Consider the following 18,254-nt stretch of genomic DNA (forward strand, 5'->3'; position numbering starts at 1 on the left):
GAGTTTCGCACTCCTGGGAGGTGCGGGGGCGGAGACGGGGGCTGGCGCTACGGCGGCCACGCCTCAACCAGGCCGGCGGGTTTCTCGAAGATCGCGGGCCGTAGGACGCCCCGTAGAGGAAGCGGGAAACTGGATTACCGGTTTAGGGCGAGGGCACACCTGCCACGCCTCCTTTGTCTCGAGATGGTGGTGAAAAGTACCCTGGGCGGCAGAAGAAGGCCTACCCACCCCTGCCACCTAAGAGCCCACCCAGGCCAGACTAAGCCCCGCCCAGTCCCCGGCCCTGCACCCGCCCCCTCCGCGGAGCGGACTCCTCCAAATCCCAGCCTGGGGGGGTAAGTAAAAACGGGAGGACCAGAAGAGCTCCGAAGAACCCAACTCCGGGCGGGAATCAAGTTGTCTCCCTGAGTCCCTTCCCTCTCTGGCTGGCTGCCAACCCTAGACGAGTCAAGGTAAACAAGCTCTCCCGCCGTGACCACCTGGTGCCCTTGGCCCGCCCTCCGGCCCACCCCCACCCGGAGCGGAAGCCTTGGAGCCGGCCTGAGGGGCACAGGTAAGACAGCCCACCCAGAGGCCACGCCCACTTACTGGGAGGAGCCTACACCCTCTACCCCGCCCCGGCCCCGCCTTCCCCGCAGAGCGGAACCCTAAGAGTCGCGTCCAGGGGCTGGGGAAGAAAAAGGAGGCGGCCTGTGGGGGCCAAGAAGAACCGGCCTCCGGGCCGTGAGGTGGGGGTGGGATGAGTCCGCTTCCTTGTACGTTTCAACTCCACCGGAGGCACCAGAAAGAGGCCGACCCCACTGTAGCAGCCTGGGCTGCCTTCCGCTGGCGGAAAGCGTAGCCCTGCGTCTGTCCCCTTTGCCGCCGCAAAGTGGAACCCGGCTAGTGGGGCCCCGCCCGGAAGAGAAAGGAGGAAGGCCCGGGCAGGTCTCCCACCTACACCCCTGGCGCCTGCGACCCGGCATCTAGCCACTTGGGCGCCGCTTCCCCAGCTAGGCTGGCAGTTCATCTCCTACAGGTCCTACAGCTTGAAACTAGGAATTTAGGACAGTTTCTCCTGGCTGCTAATTACCCACAGTTCACAATTTCAGGCCTAGTATTCATTGTTCACCAAAATCTAGCCCACATTTGAATTTCGCTGGACTAGATTAACGTATTCATTGCTTCCGCAAGCTCTATGCTAGTCTCCATGCGTTTATTGTACGCTTGGCCTCATTCAGCCTTTCCTCCTCTCCTTGACTATATGAGGCCCATTTTTCCCTTAAGGGGCACCACGGCTCTTGCCTATTTACCTTCCCCATTATCTGATTTCCTATAGCAATTTCTTTAGTAAGAGCTTAGCACTTGGAGTCCACATTGAGTTGAAATTCTAGTTCTGCCATTTACAAAGGTGTGACCTTTGGCATGCTGTTTTAACTAAACTTTGGTGTTCTCATCTGTAATATGGGGATAATAGCACCTTATAAAGCATTTAGCACAAGCCTGGCTTACAGAAAAGTAATAAACCATAACAGCTTTCACCATCATTTGTCAATAGCATATTGCCTCCTGTTGTTATTTATGTTTTCATATGTGGATGAGGTGTGTTTTTCTAGCTGGATTGTAAGTTACTCGTTGAAACAGTCTTTGGTATCTTCTACCATGCCTGGTACAGTATTGGAGCTCAACTAGTGTTGATTGGGTGGATGGATGAAAATCAGTCCTGCTTAGCTGGGCCCCCCTATGTTTGGTCCTTAGCCAAGTTCATGTTAGATAATCCAGAACAAAAGTGTGTGGTTTACTCTGTCACTTGACTAAAGCACCAACCCCCTCATCAGCTCACATGCATTCTGTTTCTTAATATTGGCTCTTGAATTATGCTGCAAACCAAGTGATGTGCCTCCATGCAGAATTTGCTGTGGTCTAAGGGGTAAATAAAACTAGACATACAGTTTTCATCATAAAATCTATTTGGGAATCTGAAGTCATTAGCATATGTACTCTTACTAGTAATAGAACTTTGATGTATTCTATGTCTAAAAGCTGGAATCCCTGCTTCTTTTTATTATGGCTTTTGTTCTTATTGAATGCTTCTTCTGGAGTCCATTTTGCAGACATGGTGGAAATAATTGATGATCATTACTCATTACTTAGCATTTCCACCTAGTACAGAAACATTTTCAACTTTTTTTTTTTTTTTGGAGACAGAATCTCACTCTGTTGCCCAGGCTAGAGTGCCATAGTGTCAGTTTAGCTCACAGCAACCTCAGACTACAGGGCTCAAACATTCTTCCTGCCTCAGCCTCCCAGAGTGCCAGGATAATAGGTGTGAACCATCGCACCTGGCCCATTTTCAACTTTTCGATCTCATTATTTGCTAATTCTGCTATACACACACACCCCATCCCTTTTGGTGGATGGCCGGTCTACATCCTTAGGCGTTGGTGTGTCCTTTAAATGTGTATTATTGTATAAGCTATGTTTTTCAATAAGCTCAAAATTCTGGGATAAAACCAAAGAGGAAGGCTACCACTTTTTAGCTTTTAAATTTCCAAGAGAATTTTAGCGATTCATTTTGGACTAGCAAGCCATGCTATATAAAAATGAAGTCTCCTATTGCGGTATGCTTATGTCCCTGAGCTACAAAATCTCCATATCCATGAAGCCTTTCTCTGTTTATCACCCAATAGAAACTTGTCTCCAAGTCATTTCTTCAACATTTGTCACGAAGTGGTTTGGGGATATGATGGGGAATGTCATTATTCGTTTCTAACACTGATTTATGATCTTAAGATGAAAAGCCACAACCTGACCATGGAGTGGCACCACGTATGACTTGTCTGACCCCAACCAGAGGGTCTGCCCGTGGTCCTGCCTCGGGAGCTTCAGCTAAAGCAGTTTTCAGCATCCAAGGTAGAAACCAATAAATGTTTCTCTTGGAGAGTTCACTCCATCTTTGACACAGAAAACAGGATCAATTGTGAATTAATTCACTGAAAATGACTGTTTCACCAAAGTTAGCCATTTCTATGGCAATTTAACTTTAGTTGGCTGGAGGTCATTTTGTTTTTCATTGTAACATTTAAAGAATGTTGTATTTGTTTCTCCTCTGGCTTCTTGTAGCAAGTTTGAGATTGAGAGATAAGCAGAAGAACTACCAGCAAGCCTAAGATTTCATTACGGCAAGGATTGTATTTATTAAATATATTCAAAAGACTATATTCTGGAGGAATATATACTCAATTTTTGTCTGCCTTGATTTCTTGATGCAGTACCTGGAGACTAAGGTGAAAAGAAAAATATATATATTGATAAGAATCCTTCACACTTTATGTTCTTACACCTTCCTTTTCTGTCCTTTAGACTCCAGCTGCAGCAGTGAGGAGCTGAGGCAGAGAAAAGCTAAATAGTCCTTAAAATGCTATTATAGGCCAGGCATGGATGCTCACGCCCACTGGAGGCCTAAGCAACACAGCAAGACACCATCTCTACAAACAATTAAAAAAAAAAATCAGCTGGGCATGGTAGAGCATGCTTGTAGTCCCAGCTACTCGGGAGCCTAAGGCAGGAGGATCACTTGAGTCCAGGAGTTAGAGGTTATAGTGAGCTAGGATGTCATTGTACTCCAGCCTGGGTGACAGAGTGAGACTCTGTCTCTTAAAAAATAAACAAATAAATAAATACTGTTATGGAGACAAAATGACCCCAAACAAGTTTACTTGGTCAATTGGTCATTCAGTAGATTAGGTCTTTGTCCAAGTGGCCTTCAACAAACTGACCTGCCTCCTAGGTGACCTCAGTGGACACAACCCAGTCTTCCAAGTGAAGCTGTTTCACCGTTTTTGATGAGCATAATCACGATGCTACTCACTGAAGTCAGTGAGAGTTCCTTTGTGGGATTAATGACTGTAGTGTTTTGGGGTGAGGGGAATTCTGAATTTCTGAGGAAATACTTCTTCAAATACTGGCCATTGCTCTGGCACTCCTCACCTCTTAATATTGGTACTACCTTTGTCTCCTTATAATAGAGCCTGAGATTGTGGACCAATTTAATTTTTTTTTTTTTTTTGAGACAGAGTCTCATTTTATTGCCCTGGGTAGAGTGCCATGGTTGTCTTACAGCAACTTCAAACTCCTGGACTTAAGAGATCCTCTTGCGTCAGCCTCCTGAGTAGCTGGGACTACAGGTACCCTCCACAACACCTGACTAGTTTTTCTACCTTTAGTAGAGACGGGGGTCTCACTCTTGCTTAGGCTGGTCTCAAACTCCTGCGTTTAAGCAATCAATCTATCCACCTCAGCCTCTCAGAGTGCTAGGATTATAGGCATGAGCCACTGCATCCAGCCTGTGGGACCAATTTTAAATCCAAAGGAGGATGTTTCTCTGAAACATTCTCTCTCTGTCCTGCCCCATGTCTGTCTGAAATTGGCTTGAGGACCACAACCCACACACAAAATGCAATAGGAAACAGAAGGGGTGAGGATCTCAAGGACATTGGACATGTTACATCCTTTATGTATACTTTGGTTACATCATCTGCTTGAGGAAATTGGTTTCTGAGGTCTTACCTCCCTCCCCGCCCTAGTCTTGAGTATATCACATCTTATCCATTTAGTATTCAGAATCTTCGTGAGAGCTAAGGGTCTTGGAAGGAGATATTGCTCAGGGACCTCTTGTGGCGGTGAGGCCAGCTTCACCTAGTAGGGCTTGTACATGGTAACCAGCAAAGAAATCCCAAATCCTATCCTCACACTCCTGAGATCCTGCTGTTTGATGCTGAGGAAGCAGGTACGTGGATGGGGTCTGAATTGGGTCTTGTACATTGCCTACAGGCCAGAGGCAACATGTTGAAGAGAGAATCTTGAAAGAGACATAGGAAAATGAAAAAGGCTTCAGAAGCTGATGTCATGAGGCAGAACCACCCTTGCTCTGATTTCCTAGTCACAGGGTGCCTGCCGCTTCCCCAGGATGTCACCGTCATGTCTGTCTGAATCAGGCATGCCCTACCACTTCCATGCCACACCACCAGGGAAGGACGTTGCAAATGTCCTCTTTGTGAAAGTTACTCAACTTAAAGAATTCAAATGCAAATTTATTGCGTTGATTTTTAACATTTTTGTTGATTTAACATATAAATACAAGACAATTAAATAAATCAGAGAAGAAATATTGCAAAGGCAAATCAGCACTCACAGAAATGTATTATGGTATCATTACGGTCAGTCCGGGGTACAACAGTCACCTGAAATATATGCAAGGGAACCTTCGTGAAAGACTTAACTAAAGGCTATGAAATGTCCCTAATAAAGACATACTTGAGGCCGTGCTCAAGCAGGTATAAGTGGGAAGCAAGATAGACCCTATATTACTAGGAGCAATCAAGGTTTAATACATATGGAAACGACAGCACTGCAGGACACTTCACTGTTCCCCAAAGCTGCTCCCTCTTGTCACTATGCACTCTTCAAGACTTGACACATTAAAAAAAAAATTATAGCTCTGGCTGGGCCACACTGTACCAGTCGTAACAATCAACAATGTACCTACCACGGAGTTGCCTTTTTTTTTTTAACGACGGCAATGATTTTCTTCCTTATATATAACTCTTTTTTTTTTTTTGCAGTTTTTGGCCGGGGCTGGGTTTGAACCTGCCACCTCCGGCATATGGGGCCGGCGCCCTACTCCTTTGAGCTACAGGCGCCACGATATATATAACTCTTTTAAAAAGTAATCCTAGACTACTCCTCTCTTCTGAAAGGCTTTTAGATCGGAGAAGCGGCAGTGTGTGTATCTCAAGTGTGTTCACAATTTTGCTGACATATAGTCTAGATTACAGTTCCATCCCTCTCTGTGGCCATGTTGGTGCTGATTCCATAATGTGGTCCTTGGGGATGAGATCAGGAGATGGGGATGAGTATTGGATGCCACGTAGGCTGTACAGGTCTTACCCTGCATAAGAACGCACCCAAGAGGGTGAGTGGGGCTAAAATATGGCCCCTGCTCTGTTGGGCAAACCATGATACCATGGGGCTGTGTCTGCCCAGAGAGGGCATCTTATTCTAACCTGCTCAAAGGCAGTGTATGAGCTAAATGTGGCATCCTCTGCTTATATTTTCCCAGGCTGGCTGGTATCATCATTTCTTGATTTCAGTGAGGTTTCAGTATTTCACATCCCATATAATCTCTAAAAGGAGCCGTAGAATTCACTGAGCTAATAAGGATTTTCTGAATTATCACGTTAGACAAAAACAACACAACCATGATTCTACGAAGGAATAAATTTACACAGTAGAAAATAAATACAAAAATGTAGAAGTAAGATTGTTGACATGTAGGTGACGAGAGTTAGCTTATATACAACGAAGGCGTGCACAACTAAACTCACCAACAGGCTGAAGTCCACGGTTGCTTTACATGATGTTATCAAAGGTAACTCAGCCTCTTTAACATGTGACTGAAAATTAACTATTTTTTTTCTAAAGACAGGAGGCTTATTCTTAGTGCGCTGCTTTAAATCAACCTTCTATTGAAATGAAGGAGAAAACAAATCACAGAGGTCTAAAAATCATGGTACACTGTCTTGGTTTACTCTTCTAATAGTAATCATTGCCCTCCATTAGCTTACGCTCCTCGAGAGGTTGCCGAGTATAAAATAAGTTGATTTTCATACATCTCACATTGTGTAAAAAGGTAAAACCAGACATTTCACACTGTCAAGCATCAAGCTTTGGTTTTAGAAAAAGGAAATCACATTTGCTCAATAAAGTGTAAGCTGCCCCGCTTTGAAGTCCTTCTGAAAGCCATCCGGCTTTTTCCATTGCAGGAATCTTCTTTCTCATTAAACACGTGCTGTTTTCCAGTGAAATCGTGAAGGCACACGTCTCCATTCTGAACACTGAAAGAAACCCCATTCCTCTCTGTAGAAGCATTTCCTACGTAAGGGAAAAAAAGGTTCGTGGCATGAAGTCCCCACAGAAAGCATTCAAAGCCAAACATCACTTTATTCTTAAGTGTGTGTATATAAAACATGTCTTTTTAAAGATATTTATGATATATATTCACATTTGACTCATTTTTCATTCCTTCCCTAAGGCCACTCGAAGTAAACATTACCAAATTGGAGACTGATTGAGAAACCAGTTCTCTTATGGCAGTGTTTTTTAATGGAATGTGCCAAGTATGAAGCAAAGCCATATACATATTTTAAAAGGCCATTTCCTAACTCTGGTTGAACATATATGGACTTCAAATAGTAGCGTATATATAACATAGCTTAAGGTAATAGTTTGGTCTACCCCAAAAGGTTAAGGTTAGCAGAAATCCCCATAGGTGCCTTGTAATGTCTTAGTCCCCTAGATTCCTATAAAATGAAACTCTGTACCAGGGGAACTCAAAGCAACTAGCCCCAATAGTCATAGCAAGAAGAAATCATCTCTCTTGTAGAGTCAACCAGCCCCTCTCACTAAAATCAGGACTTATTCCAAGAGGAAACCACCAATTCCAACTGAAGAGTCCAGGACAGAGAGCTGGGCATTCTAAGGTAACTGGGGTTTAGACTTAGCTCTTCCCCACCCTAAGAATTGTAGGGGATCTTCTAGGCACCATCCTTCTGACCTTTATCCCATTGGGAGACAACATAGAAAGCTGAATAAGCCAATTTGGTAGTTCATGACATAATTATAACAAGAGTGACAATAATATCACTGAGTATTCTCTCATTTATAACCCTACAGGATTCTTAAGCCCATTTCACAGATGATGAAACTAGGGCATCAGATACTAAGTGCTCTGCCAAGGCTACACAGGTCAGTGATGGAGTCAACATGTGATGCTGCTTCCAATCTGGGTACTGGCCCCATGTACTGAATGAGATGCCTGCTGGTGCCCAAGCCTCTAAGCTCACAACTGAAATATGTCATAGTCACGCAAACTAGGTGATGGATGTGGTTAACACAGCTCCATCTGTGACATAGCTCAAATAGAGCATGTGACTGTCTGAGGCAGGTGTTCGGATTTAAGCATTTTGGCTCGAGTACATTTTGATGCAGGAACAATTTGACCCTGTATAATAAGCCATTAAACTTACAAGCTTCTGGTTTTGAAATTACCAGTTCCATTCTTCATCCACCCCGGATGCCAGTGCAAGGAACAAAGGAGTCGGGAACGTACAGCTGACACGTTTATGCAGTATTGATCGCAGCCATTTTGGTGGCCTTAAAATGTCCCCCACCCTCATTGCCAGGCATCAAAAATAGCTGTGTGAAAATGTGCTGCTTCCCTCAAATCCATTTTCTCAAGAAGATGGCAACACATTGATAGGGCTGGGCAAGTGAGGCTTTATCTCTGAGTTCTTTCTAAAAGAAGGAAAAATCTGATTTATGGGTGAAGAGCCCAAAACACATGTTGTGATTCTAAGGCTTCTTGATGGCCCAGCTCACTTTGATCTCTCTACTATCAGCTGGCCTTCCCACACTAACTCATTAATCAGCCTGACACCCACTGCCTCCACTCTGCTTACTTGCGCTGAGTCACTCCTGATATACCTACTTGGCACAGAGCCTAGATCTTTCCTTTTGGTATTGACAGTGAAGAGGCCACATGGCAGCTGTTTCTTCACCATTTTCAGCAGTGATTCTCAACTCAGGGCAGTTTTACTCCCCAAGGGACAGTTGGCGGTGTCTGAGGAAATTCTGGGTTGTCATAATGTGGGGCGAGGTGCTACTGGTTCTAGGGGGTAGAGGCCAGGAATGCTGGTAACCATTGTCAAGTCCACAAAAAAGAATTATCCAGCCCCAAACATCAATTGTGCCGGGGATGAGAAACCTTGATTTTGAGTCATCCTATTTGTATTTTAATTTTATTTTTATTTATTTTATTTTATTTTATTATTTATTTTTTGGAGACAGAGTCTCACTATGTCGTCCTTGGTAGAGTGCAGTGGTGTCACAGCTCACAGCAACCTCAAACTCTTGGGCTTAAGCGATTCTCTTGCCTCAGCCTCCCAAGTAGCTGGGACTACAGGCACCCACCACGGCACCCGTCTATTTTTTGTTGTAGTTGTCACTGTTGTTTAGCAGGCCTGGGCCAGGTTCAAACCCATCAGTCTCGTTGTATGTGGCTGGCGCCCTAACCACTGAGCTATGGGCACCGAGCCCTTATGTATATGTTAAAAGTCTAGACCAGTGTTTTCCAACCTTTTCACACTTGAACCTGTACTTAAACATTTGTGGCATATTTAAATTATGTTCATCAAAAAGAAGAGTTGAAAGAAAAGAATATACTTACTGTGCTTTGAACTTCTTTCAAAAATAATTTAATGATCTTTAAACATTTTCACGGCACACCTAAGATCCTTTCATGCCACACCAGTGTGCCATGGCACACCGGTTGAAAATCACTGGTCTAGACAAACCAGCAAACCTCCCGTTTTAGGGAAGGTTGGAAAACTATTTTGTAAATGTAGAAACCAACCTCTTTACACATGCATCTGAATCAGTTATGAAAAGGACTAATATCCTACAATGATGAATAAAGGCAAATTTTCTCCATGCAAGGAGAAAGCATGCTGGCAGAAATTAAGTTTTAATAAAAATGCAACAGATATATTAAGAAGCAAAAGAAGGTGAAAACAGATCAGCTTTAATGAACAGCCCAGTCTTAGGAAAGGAAATGTAACAGCAGGGTTAGCTAGAAATGTCAGAATTGATGAGTGAAGGAGGCGTAGCAGCAATAATCTGTCCACATACTGGTGCCACGTGTGGTCACCAATACTGGTCACAGTTCATCTTCCGGTTTTGGGTGTATTCATGGGGATTTGGGTGCTGTCACAAGGCAGCCCCCTGTGAGAAGGAACTAACAAACATGAAAAGCGAAAAAACAGGAAGGTTCAAAAGTGTTGAAGATGTGTACGATCACAGATGGAATCAAAATGGATATAGTCGTATTGGCTATTTTAGGTACCGCTCTCACAGAAATAGCACCGTATTTAAGTCTTTGGGAAATTCTTCAATGAGGATTGGATCTGTTAAAACTCTGAGGTCGCCATTCATTCCCATTGTGAAAAAAGAAAAAAAAAAGATCGTTGTTTCAGTATTTGCTCTAAAATAAATAAATCTGGATGAATAAACGTCCTCTGTTGTAAGGGAACCACATTTTGATCCACTAGTCATATATACTAGCGAAAATGCCATTAAAGGATAAAAGTGCTTCTAAAAATAAACATTAGCTTGAGAAATACTATATTGAGACATACATACCATTCCCGCTTGCGTGTACTGAGCAATCATTATTCACTAGCAGTGTGGCGGAGTTAGTGGAGTTACTGTTTGACTGTAAGGAATTTGAAGAGCTGGACACTCCTTGGTTTACAGTCTGCTTCTTTAAACCATTAGTAGCAGTTTTACTCCAGTCTACAGCAGAATAAGCATTACAGAAAAACAGGGCGGTACGTTGAAGCTCAAATGCAAGAGACAGATCACAGTGTAACAAGTCCTAGCAACTGATTTCTCACTTTGGGGTTTTACAGAGAAGTCACCCATTTCACATGTTGCTGTGATAAAATGTATTTTCGTTTAGATTATATACATCTGTCCTTCAAATGACTGCCTGGTTGAAAGGAACTTAAATTTTCCTAACCTAAAGGCTAAGCTAATTTGATGGTGTCTATCAGTATCTACCGAGTTAGGGAGTAATTCAGAGCTTATACTGTATTAGCAAGAATATCAATCGTCGTCATGACCAATGGTTCTTAAATCTATGGAAATGACTGCACTATGTGGACTGCTGTTTTCTAAGTATAGGCTCCTATGCCCCCCCAGATACTGCAAAGGTGGTATTCATGGCAAAGGAATCTAATTTTTCAAACAGTACTTCATTTTTCTCATTTTCTTCAAAAATGAACAATCTGATCTGCTCTCCTACCCAACAGGACATACGTGAAAATAACTTCAAAATAACCAAATACATGCTAAGGCTTATATACAAAGTCTGGCTTACTAACAAATAAAGCCACTGACAACCAGGATCTGTGGAGAAAGGACTGAGTGGAGACTTAAAACATTATCAAGGCAGGGCCAGGTGCGGTGGCTCATGCCTGTAATCCTAGCACTCCGGGAGGCTGAGGCAGATGGATTGCATGAGTTCAGGAGCTGGAGACAAACCTGAGCAACAGTAAGACCCCTTTCTCTACTAAAAATAGAGCAGCTGGGTGTTGTGGCAGGCGCCTGTAGTCTCAGCTACTCGGGAGGCTGAGGCAAGAGGATTGCTCACTCCCAAGAGTTTGAGATTACTATGAGCTATGATGATGCCACAGCACTCTACCCAGGGTGACAGAGTGAGACTGTGTCTAAGAGAAGGAAATTATCAAGGTAAATAGTAAAAATTACTTTGGGAAGTAAAAAACATGAGCTCCATAGAAAAAAAATTTCACTGGTGCTTCACCCAGGAAGCGGTGAGGTCATTAATCCTATTGCTCACAGAATTCCCAAATATAAATACTTATTTTAATTTCTTTTTTAAGAGACAGGACCTTGATATGTTACTTGGGCTAGACTTGAACTCCTGGGCTCAAGCAACCCTCCTGCCTTAGCCTCCCAAGTAGTTGGGACTATAGGCGTGTGCCACTGCACCTGGCTTTATAGATAATTATTTTTTAATTCACTAGGTTCCCCCCACCCCGCAACCCCAAAGTTGAAACTTAGTATTTTCTATTCAGCAGGCTCCATTCTATGATTTCCACATTGGATGGCCTTTTGGCAATGATTGCTTTGGATCCTAATTTATAGAATCTTTTTCTCAAGATTTTAAGAAGAGGAGAAAAAGTTAAGGCAACTCTTTACCAGAATTTTCAGCCAGCCGTAACTTCCCACAGCAAAGATACCGCCTCCATTGCTTCCTGACATTCTCTTTTGCTACACAGTAAAAGATGAATATGAAAAATCCTAAAGAGGGGGGAAAAAGCCATAATACAATGAATTCCAAACTAAGATCTGAATGTCATAAGCTTACTTTGCACAAAAGATAAGATCGTTGGCATCTATGGGTTAAGTGAACTTTTGCAAATTGAAAGGCACTGGGGAATTCCTTTTTTAATCTTTGTAAAGTAAATAATATTTTATAAAAGGGACGATAACTTCACATTTCCAAAATTACATTCACTGTCTCTCCTTTCACATTCTATCCTTGGCCTTTCCCATCTTGGAACAAGCCTTCCACTTGGGATCCCAGCTTGGAGGTAGGCTCTTGCCTGTCCCTTTCTCCATATTTATTATCTATTTCCAAGTCATTTCAAGTGCCATCTTCTCTGCACATCTTCAATTCTCTCTATCTTCCCCCTCAAATTCACCACCAATTCCCTTGCTTGGGACTAGGACACTACAGTAGCATACTGGTCTACCTGCCTACCTTCCTCTAACTTGGTGGAGAAAACTCTCCTGGCATGGAGAACAAGCTGGAGACCTGAAGGGGCTCTTGGGTTCCCTGCCTCTTGGCCAACCTGGGCACCTAGTCATGCAGGCCAGGGCTCCTCACACAGCCCAGGGCTCCCCACACAGCCCCATCGCTACCAATAAATACTTGCTGAATGAATGGATGAATTCGGAGTTCTTCACTATCTACTTTAAAACCTTCATTTAAAAATACCAGGTTGGCTTACAGTAGAGTACACATGACTGCCCTTAAGACTGATGTCTGAATATTGCACACCTTCGCTCATTTGCCACCCTGGGAGGCTTGCATTAGGAGAGAAACAGTATGTATGAGAGAGGCTCAAATTAGAACCTATGCATATCTCTACTTTCATCAACCCCAAAACCCTGGGAATTAAGACTAGTTGCCTTTTGCAGATGAAGCAATAAATTCTTTCCATCCATTCATATTCAAAGAAAAAGATGTGGGCAGCGCCTGTGGCTCAAAGGAGTAGGGTGCTGACCCCATATGCCGAAGGTGGTGGGTTCAAGCCCAGCCCTGGCCCAAAACTGAAAAAAATAAATCAATAAATAAAGATGTTCTGGAGAAATGAAGAAAGAGGCAGATTTGGTTTCTACCTGAAACATGTTATGAAGGTAGGTATTTTGCTTTCATTTTAATGATTAGTGTAATGTGGGCATATATATTTCTCTTTTGTAGTGTCTATCGGTTTTAGTATGCCCTTGTCAAATAAAACTTTCCATTTAAACCCTTCCAAAGAATTTGCCTGGGGGTGGGGTGGGGAGGAGTTTGTATTTAATACTATGTAGTATAACACCTGGACATGCCAATTCAGGAACTGGTATATTGTAGGTAAAACTTAATAACTGTATATCACCACACAAGATTATCTGCTGGCTTCCTCCAAATAAAGTAAGAATCAAGGCCTAACCAGCCATTTGAATTTAAGGACAGGTTGGGATGTTTTTCGAAAACCAAAAAAAATTATCTGTTGCCAGATAGAGCTACAGGAGGACATTACGGGAACTAGAACAAGCAGATGAGAATGCAAGTAAGAGGCATCTCAGCAGAGGATTTGGAATAAAACGAAACCAGGGGACAGTGAATCACTGTAATGTAAACCTATCTGCCAGATGGGCTTTTAAGGCTAAAGACCTTCCATGAAAAACTAACAGCTGACGAGTCTTTCATAACTCTGCCCTAAAACAATTAGTAATTTGATTTTCTAAAGAATACGACTTTGTGGGTTCCAAACTGACCAGGGGCAAGAAGCAGAGCCTGCCCCGCCTCCTGGTGTCCCAGCAACTTCTCAGATTGTGCCCTGGGCAAGACTACTGCCACTGGGGCCTATTTATTCCCTTCCCATTTATCATTGACTTTGAATCAAACCCTGACCTAGGCAGTCAGGGTAGTGAGCCCTCACAGGGACATTTATGGTATGGGTGCTTTTTGGTATGCATGTTTTACTTAAAGAAAGAGGTTTCTTGTTTTGTTTGGGGGTTTAAAAAGGAACCAAGTGAAGGAAGAATAATTGGCTGTCTCAGGAAGAGTTCCTTGCGGCTTCTCCTCAATATGGTTTCTCTGAGGAGAAAATGACGGATAAGGAGAAAAGGCAGCACCATTTCTTGAATTTAGTAAATACCTTTCTTCTAAGGCTCTCAAAGCCCTCTTTCTTGATGATGCGTGCCTGTTTTGCAATGAAAATATCTTAAGGCACAGAGAAAAATAAAATCCTAAGCCCCCTAATCGATTGAATGGATCCCCCTCTTGGCCAAGGGGCCCCCAGTGAAACCCTAAAAACTGAGTTCCTAGCCAAGATAGGAAGGGAGGTCAGCCGAGCCTCATTATACCCCTCCTGCACTAACCACTCGGCCATTAGTCTTTCTCTCTTTCTTTCCTAAAAGTTAAACAAAACCCAGCCCCTTTGAAAGACTTGTACCACTGCTGGTTTCAGCCAACTGCCTGTGGGACTCCCCTCCCTTTTTGACCCCACCAGTGCTCCTTCTTGGTAAAAGACCACTGGCCATGGACTGGTTCGGCCTGACGGAGGCCATGCACAGGGTACTTCTGTGCCGTCCCCTTCACCTTATGACCTACCCATAGAGAATATGTATTTAAATGTTACATCTCCACCCCAAACTGACCATGGGACTCATGTAACATGCATGTTTGCTTACTATGCATGCACATGAACCCATCATGAATATTCATAGCCCCTCCTATGACCTGTTAAATATGTATACTTACCATGCATTCCCGTTCCACCCTTCTCTCCCTTAAAAGTGCCCGCTATAGGGTTCTGCCAAGGGTTACACTTCCCAGCCTGTGGGGTAGCCAGTGTGCAGACTGTAACCCTTTGTAAGAAATAAAGCTCTTTTCTTCAAATTTATCAACCTTGCGATTCTTTGGTTGATACCATAAATAAGCTATTTGGCATATACAGGCATACTTCGTGTTATTGTATGTTGCTTTATTGGGCTTTGCAGTTAATGCTTTTTTTTCTTTTACAAATTAAAGGTTCATGGCAACCCTGTGTTGAGCGAGTCCACTGGAGCCATTGTTTCAACAGCATGTGCTCATTTCTTATCTCTGTGTTGACAGTTGTCAGCAATAAAATATTTTTAAATTAACGCATATATACGTTTTAGACTTAATGCTAATGTATACCTGATAGACTGCAGTATAAGAGGAACAAAACTTTATACGCACTGGGAAACCGAAGCATTTGTGAGACTCGCTTCACTGTGATGTTTGTGTTACTGGCACGGTCCGGAAGCAAACCTGTAACATTACTGGGGGATGCCTATTCTGGTTCAGTAGGTGAATTTTTATATTCAGCTGGGATCATCCAATTTGGGAATGTATTTACTGCTGTGCAGCTTACCTTGTAAGGTGTTAAAGATGGCAAAGAGATACATGAAGGTGACATTAACTGGTCCCCAGGCAAAGAAGGCAAAGCCCCAGGTTATTCCCAGTAAAAATGTAAGGCCAGCAATACTCCTGAGGTCTTGAATACTGGTTTTCCGCTGGGCTCCCAGTTGCTTCTTCTTTTTAATTCGACAGAGCTGAACCAGGACGACGATAAACATGCTGACGTTCAGCAAAAATATCACGCAGAAATAGCCCACAACTGTAATGTAGAACACTGCGTTGCTGTTGATCCAGCAACTGGAATTTGGGGCGGGGGAAAAACAGTGGAAAACAAATGACAATGACGAACTAGAGTTCAAAATGATACCATGCATCTGTGATGTTTGACAGAAACATTTTCTATGAGCACAAGAGACAAAAATGATAAAACTGCTATTCTCTACAGCTATTGATAGCACTAGGGAAAAGAACCGAAGTTTCTTTTAGGAGACTTGATGGTTAAAAGGATTTTTATATAGACTATTATTTAAACATTCAGGATTTTACTCCTGCAAATCCTAGTAACTCTATTCCATGAGTTCTAATGTAATGTAACTGGAGGGCATTTTTATCAGAGGCTAATGAAAATAATTTCAAAATAGTTCCTCCTAATTCATACATGTATTTTTCAAAACAGATCCCCCTAATGGTCACCTAAATAGTAGCGTGGCATTTCCAACTAGCTTATCTCGTTACCCATGACTGTGAAGGCTGCTGTTAAATATTGTTGGGTTTTACTAGGATGACAACAGAAGTGAATATGCTCATCGCATTCTCCGTTTTCTTGGAGAATTCCATTTTCCAGTTGGCTTAACCTTCCCTCAGAAGGCTTAGTACTCACAAGTCATCTGGTGAGCCATTGGGGAATTTCCCATAGGATCCAAGGCCATAGTTATCTGGAGATATAGTCAGGATGATCGTCACAACCACAGCTGGTACCCCTGGGAGATGGGAAACATTGGTCACACATCATTCTAGTAACCTAAGGTGATGAGGAAGGATTAGAGATCACAATCTGTTTACTTCTTGTGGTAGACCTTAGACAGCTGTTCATTATACTGGTTTCTTTGCCTCTTTGGTATGTGGCTGGATGCTCCCAGCCTCCTGGCAGCTCGAGGTGTGTTTGGCCACAAGATCAAGATCCCATTTGGCCAATGGGAAGCCAGCAGAAATGACTTGCTTTACCTCTAGGCCTACCCCATGGAAACCTCCTGTGAGAGGCTTTGTCTACTCTCTCTTTCTCTCCAAACTCAGGGCAACCTTGGAAGCCCTGTCTTGAGGCAGCGTCTACATTAGTGTGGACCCTTGAATAATTGCAAGACCAGAGATTCCTCTACCCCAACTAAGTGGACTGTGAATGAGCAAGAAAGAACCATCTGGCAGTGCCCAAACAATGGCTCCAATACAGGCCACATACACCGAGGCTGGTGGGTTCAACCCTGGCTTGGGCCAGCTAAAATAATGACAACTGCAACAACAACAAAAAATACCCAGGCGTTTTGGCAGGCGCCTGTAGTCCCAGCTACTTGGAAGGCTGAGGCAAGAGAACTGCTTAAGCCTAAGAGTTTGAGGTTGCTGTGAGCTGTGATGCCACAGAACTCTACTGAGGGCAACAGCTTGAGACTGTCTCAAGGGTGGCGCCTGTGGCTCAGTGAGTAGGGTGCCAGCCCCATATACCCAGGGTGGCCGGTTCAAACCCAGCCCCCACTAAACTGCAACAAAAAATAGCTGGGTGTTGTGGCAGGCACCTGTAGTCCCAGCTACTCGGGAGGCTGAGGCAAGAGAATCACCTAAGCCGAAGAGCTGGAGGTTGCTATGAGCTGTGATGTCATAGTACTCTACTGAGGGTGACAAAGTGAGACTCTGTCTCTAAAAAAAAGAAAAGAAAAGAAACCTGAGACTGTCTCAAAACAAACAAACAAAAAAAGGACCATCTACTGAGATTTTAATTTAAGGCCTATGACAGCAGCTAATGTTAACTTTAACACATCTAGAACATAAACTAAGAGTCAGCAACTTCCGGCAATTTCTTTCATTATGAAACCAAAAGTCCTTGATTGGTTATTTGTTTGGGGGTTTTTTGTTTTGTTTCGTTTTTTTGAGACAGAGTCTTACTCTGTTGCCCTGGGGAGAGTGCCATGGACTCATAGCTCACAGCAACCTTAAACTCCTAGACTCAAGTTAGCCTCTTGCCTCAGCCTCCAGAGTAGCTGGGACTACAGGTGCCCGCCACAACACCTGGCTAATTTTTCTACTTATAGTAGAGATGGAGTCTCATTCTTCCTCAGCCTGGTCTGGAACTCCTGAGCTCAAGGGATCCTCCCGCCTTGGCCTCCTAGAATGCTAGGATTAAGGGTGTGAGCCACCACAGCCGGCCTCAATTGGTTATTTGTAACCCCCTGGTAGAATGAGGATCCTGTCATGGCTCATTTGGGGGTGGTGACTGCCACTGTGCTGGCTCTCTCAAGGACCCATGGGCTCTTCCACTAAGGAGGCACAAGTTTATTAAAATGGCTTTTGACTGGGAAGGAATTCCCCCTACCCAGCCCATCACCCTCTGCCCCATGCCACCACCTGAGGCTCTGTGTACACACACTGGCCTGACATGTAATCTCAACACTCTGGTAAGTTAAAGTCAACTCCTCTTCCCACATCACTGCAATGCCTGCTCCAGCTGAATGTAATATGTCATTTAATTCCTTTGTACCTGCTGGTGACACCAATCTATGAAATTCCTCAAGTAAAATATTTTTCTAAAAATAAAATATTGGGGGACAGAGGAATTTGTCCTTTTTTTTTTTTTTTAAAAGACAGAGCCTCAAGCTGTCCTCCTGGACATCACAGCTCACAGCAACCTCCAACTCCTGGGCTCAAGCAAGTCTCCTGCCTCTGCCTCCCAAGTAGCTGGGACCACAGGAGCCCGCCACAATGCCTGGCT

The 18,254-nt window shown here is 43.6% G+C and overlaps 1 protein-coding gene across 7 annotated transcripts in view; it reads right to left on the minus strand.

Moving 5' to 3' along the window:
• Positions 1-5,796: 5,796 nt before the first annotated feature.
• ADGRG2 (adhesion G protein-coupled receptor G2) overlaps positions 5,797-18,254 on the minus strand; it is a 75,738-nt gene continuing 63,280 nt past the window's right edge. For 6 of the 7 annotated variants that reach the window (XM_003791882.2, XM_003791880.2, XM_003791883.2 and 3 more), the window contains 5 exons: positions 16,158-16,257; positions 15,291-15,574; positions 11,818-11,919; positions 10,237-10,389; positions 6,548-6,912 (listed from right to left, as the gene is read on the minus strand). In XM_003791882.2, coding sequence (XP_003791930.1) covers positions 6,728-6,912; positions 10,237-10,389; positions 11,818-11,919; positions 15,291-15,574; positions 16,158-16,257 — 824 coding nt within the window. In that variant the 3' untranslated portion in view covers positions 6,548-6,727. Of the gene's footprint in view, positions 6,913-10,236; positions 10,390-11,817; positions 11,920-15,290; positions 15,575-16,157; positions 16,258-18,254 lie in introns of all 7 variants that reach the window. The other variant, XM_003791885.2, reaches the window with a different exon arrangement.

This window comes from Otolemur garnettii, unplaced genomic scaffold (assembly GCF_000181295.1).
Source record: "Otolemur garnettii isolate 467f Iridium unplaced genomic scaffold, OtoGar3 scaffold00051, whole genome shotgun sequence".
In the NCBI taxonomy this organism is placed as follows: domain Eukaryota; kingdom Metazoa; phylum Chordata; class Mammalia; order Primates; family Galagidae; genus Otolemur; species Otolemur garnettii.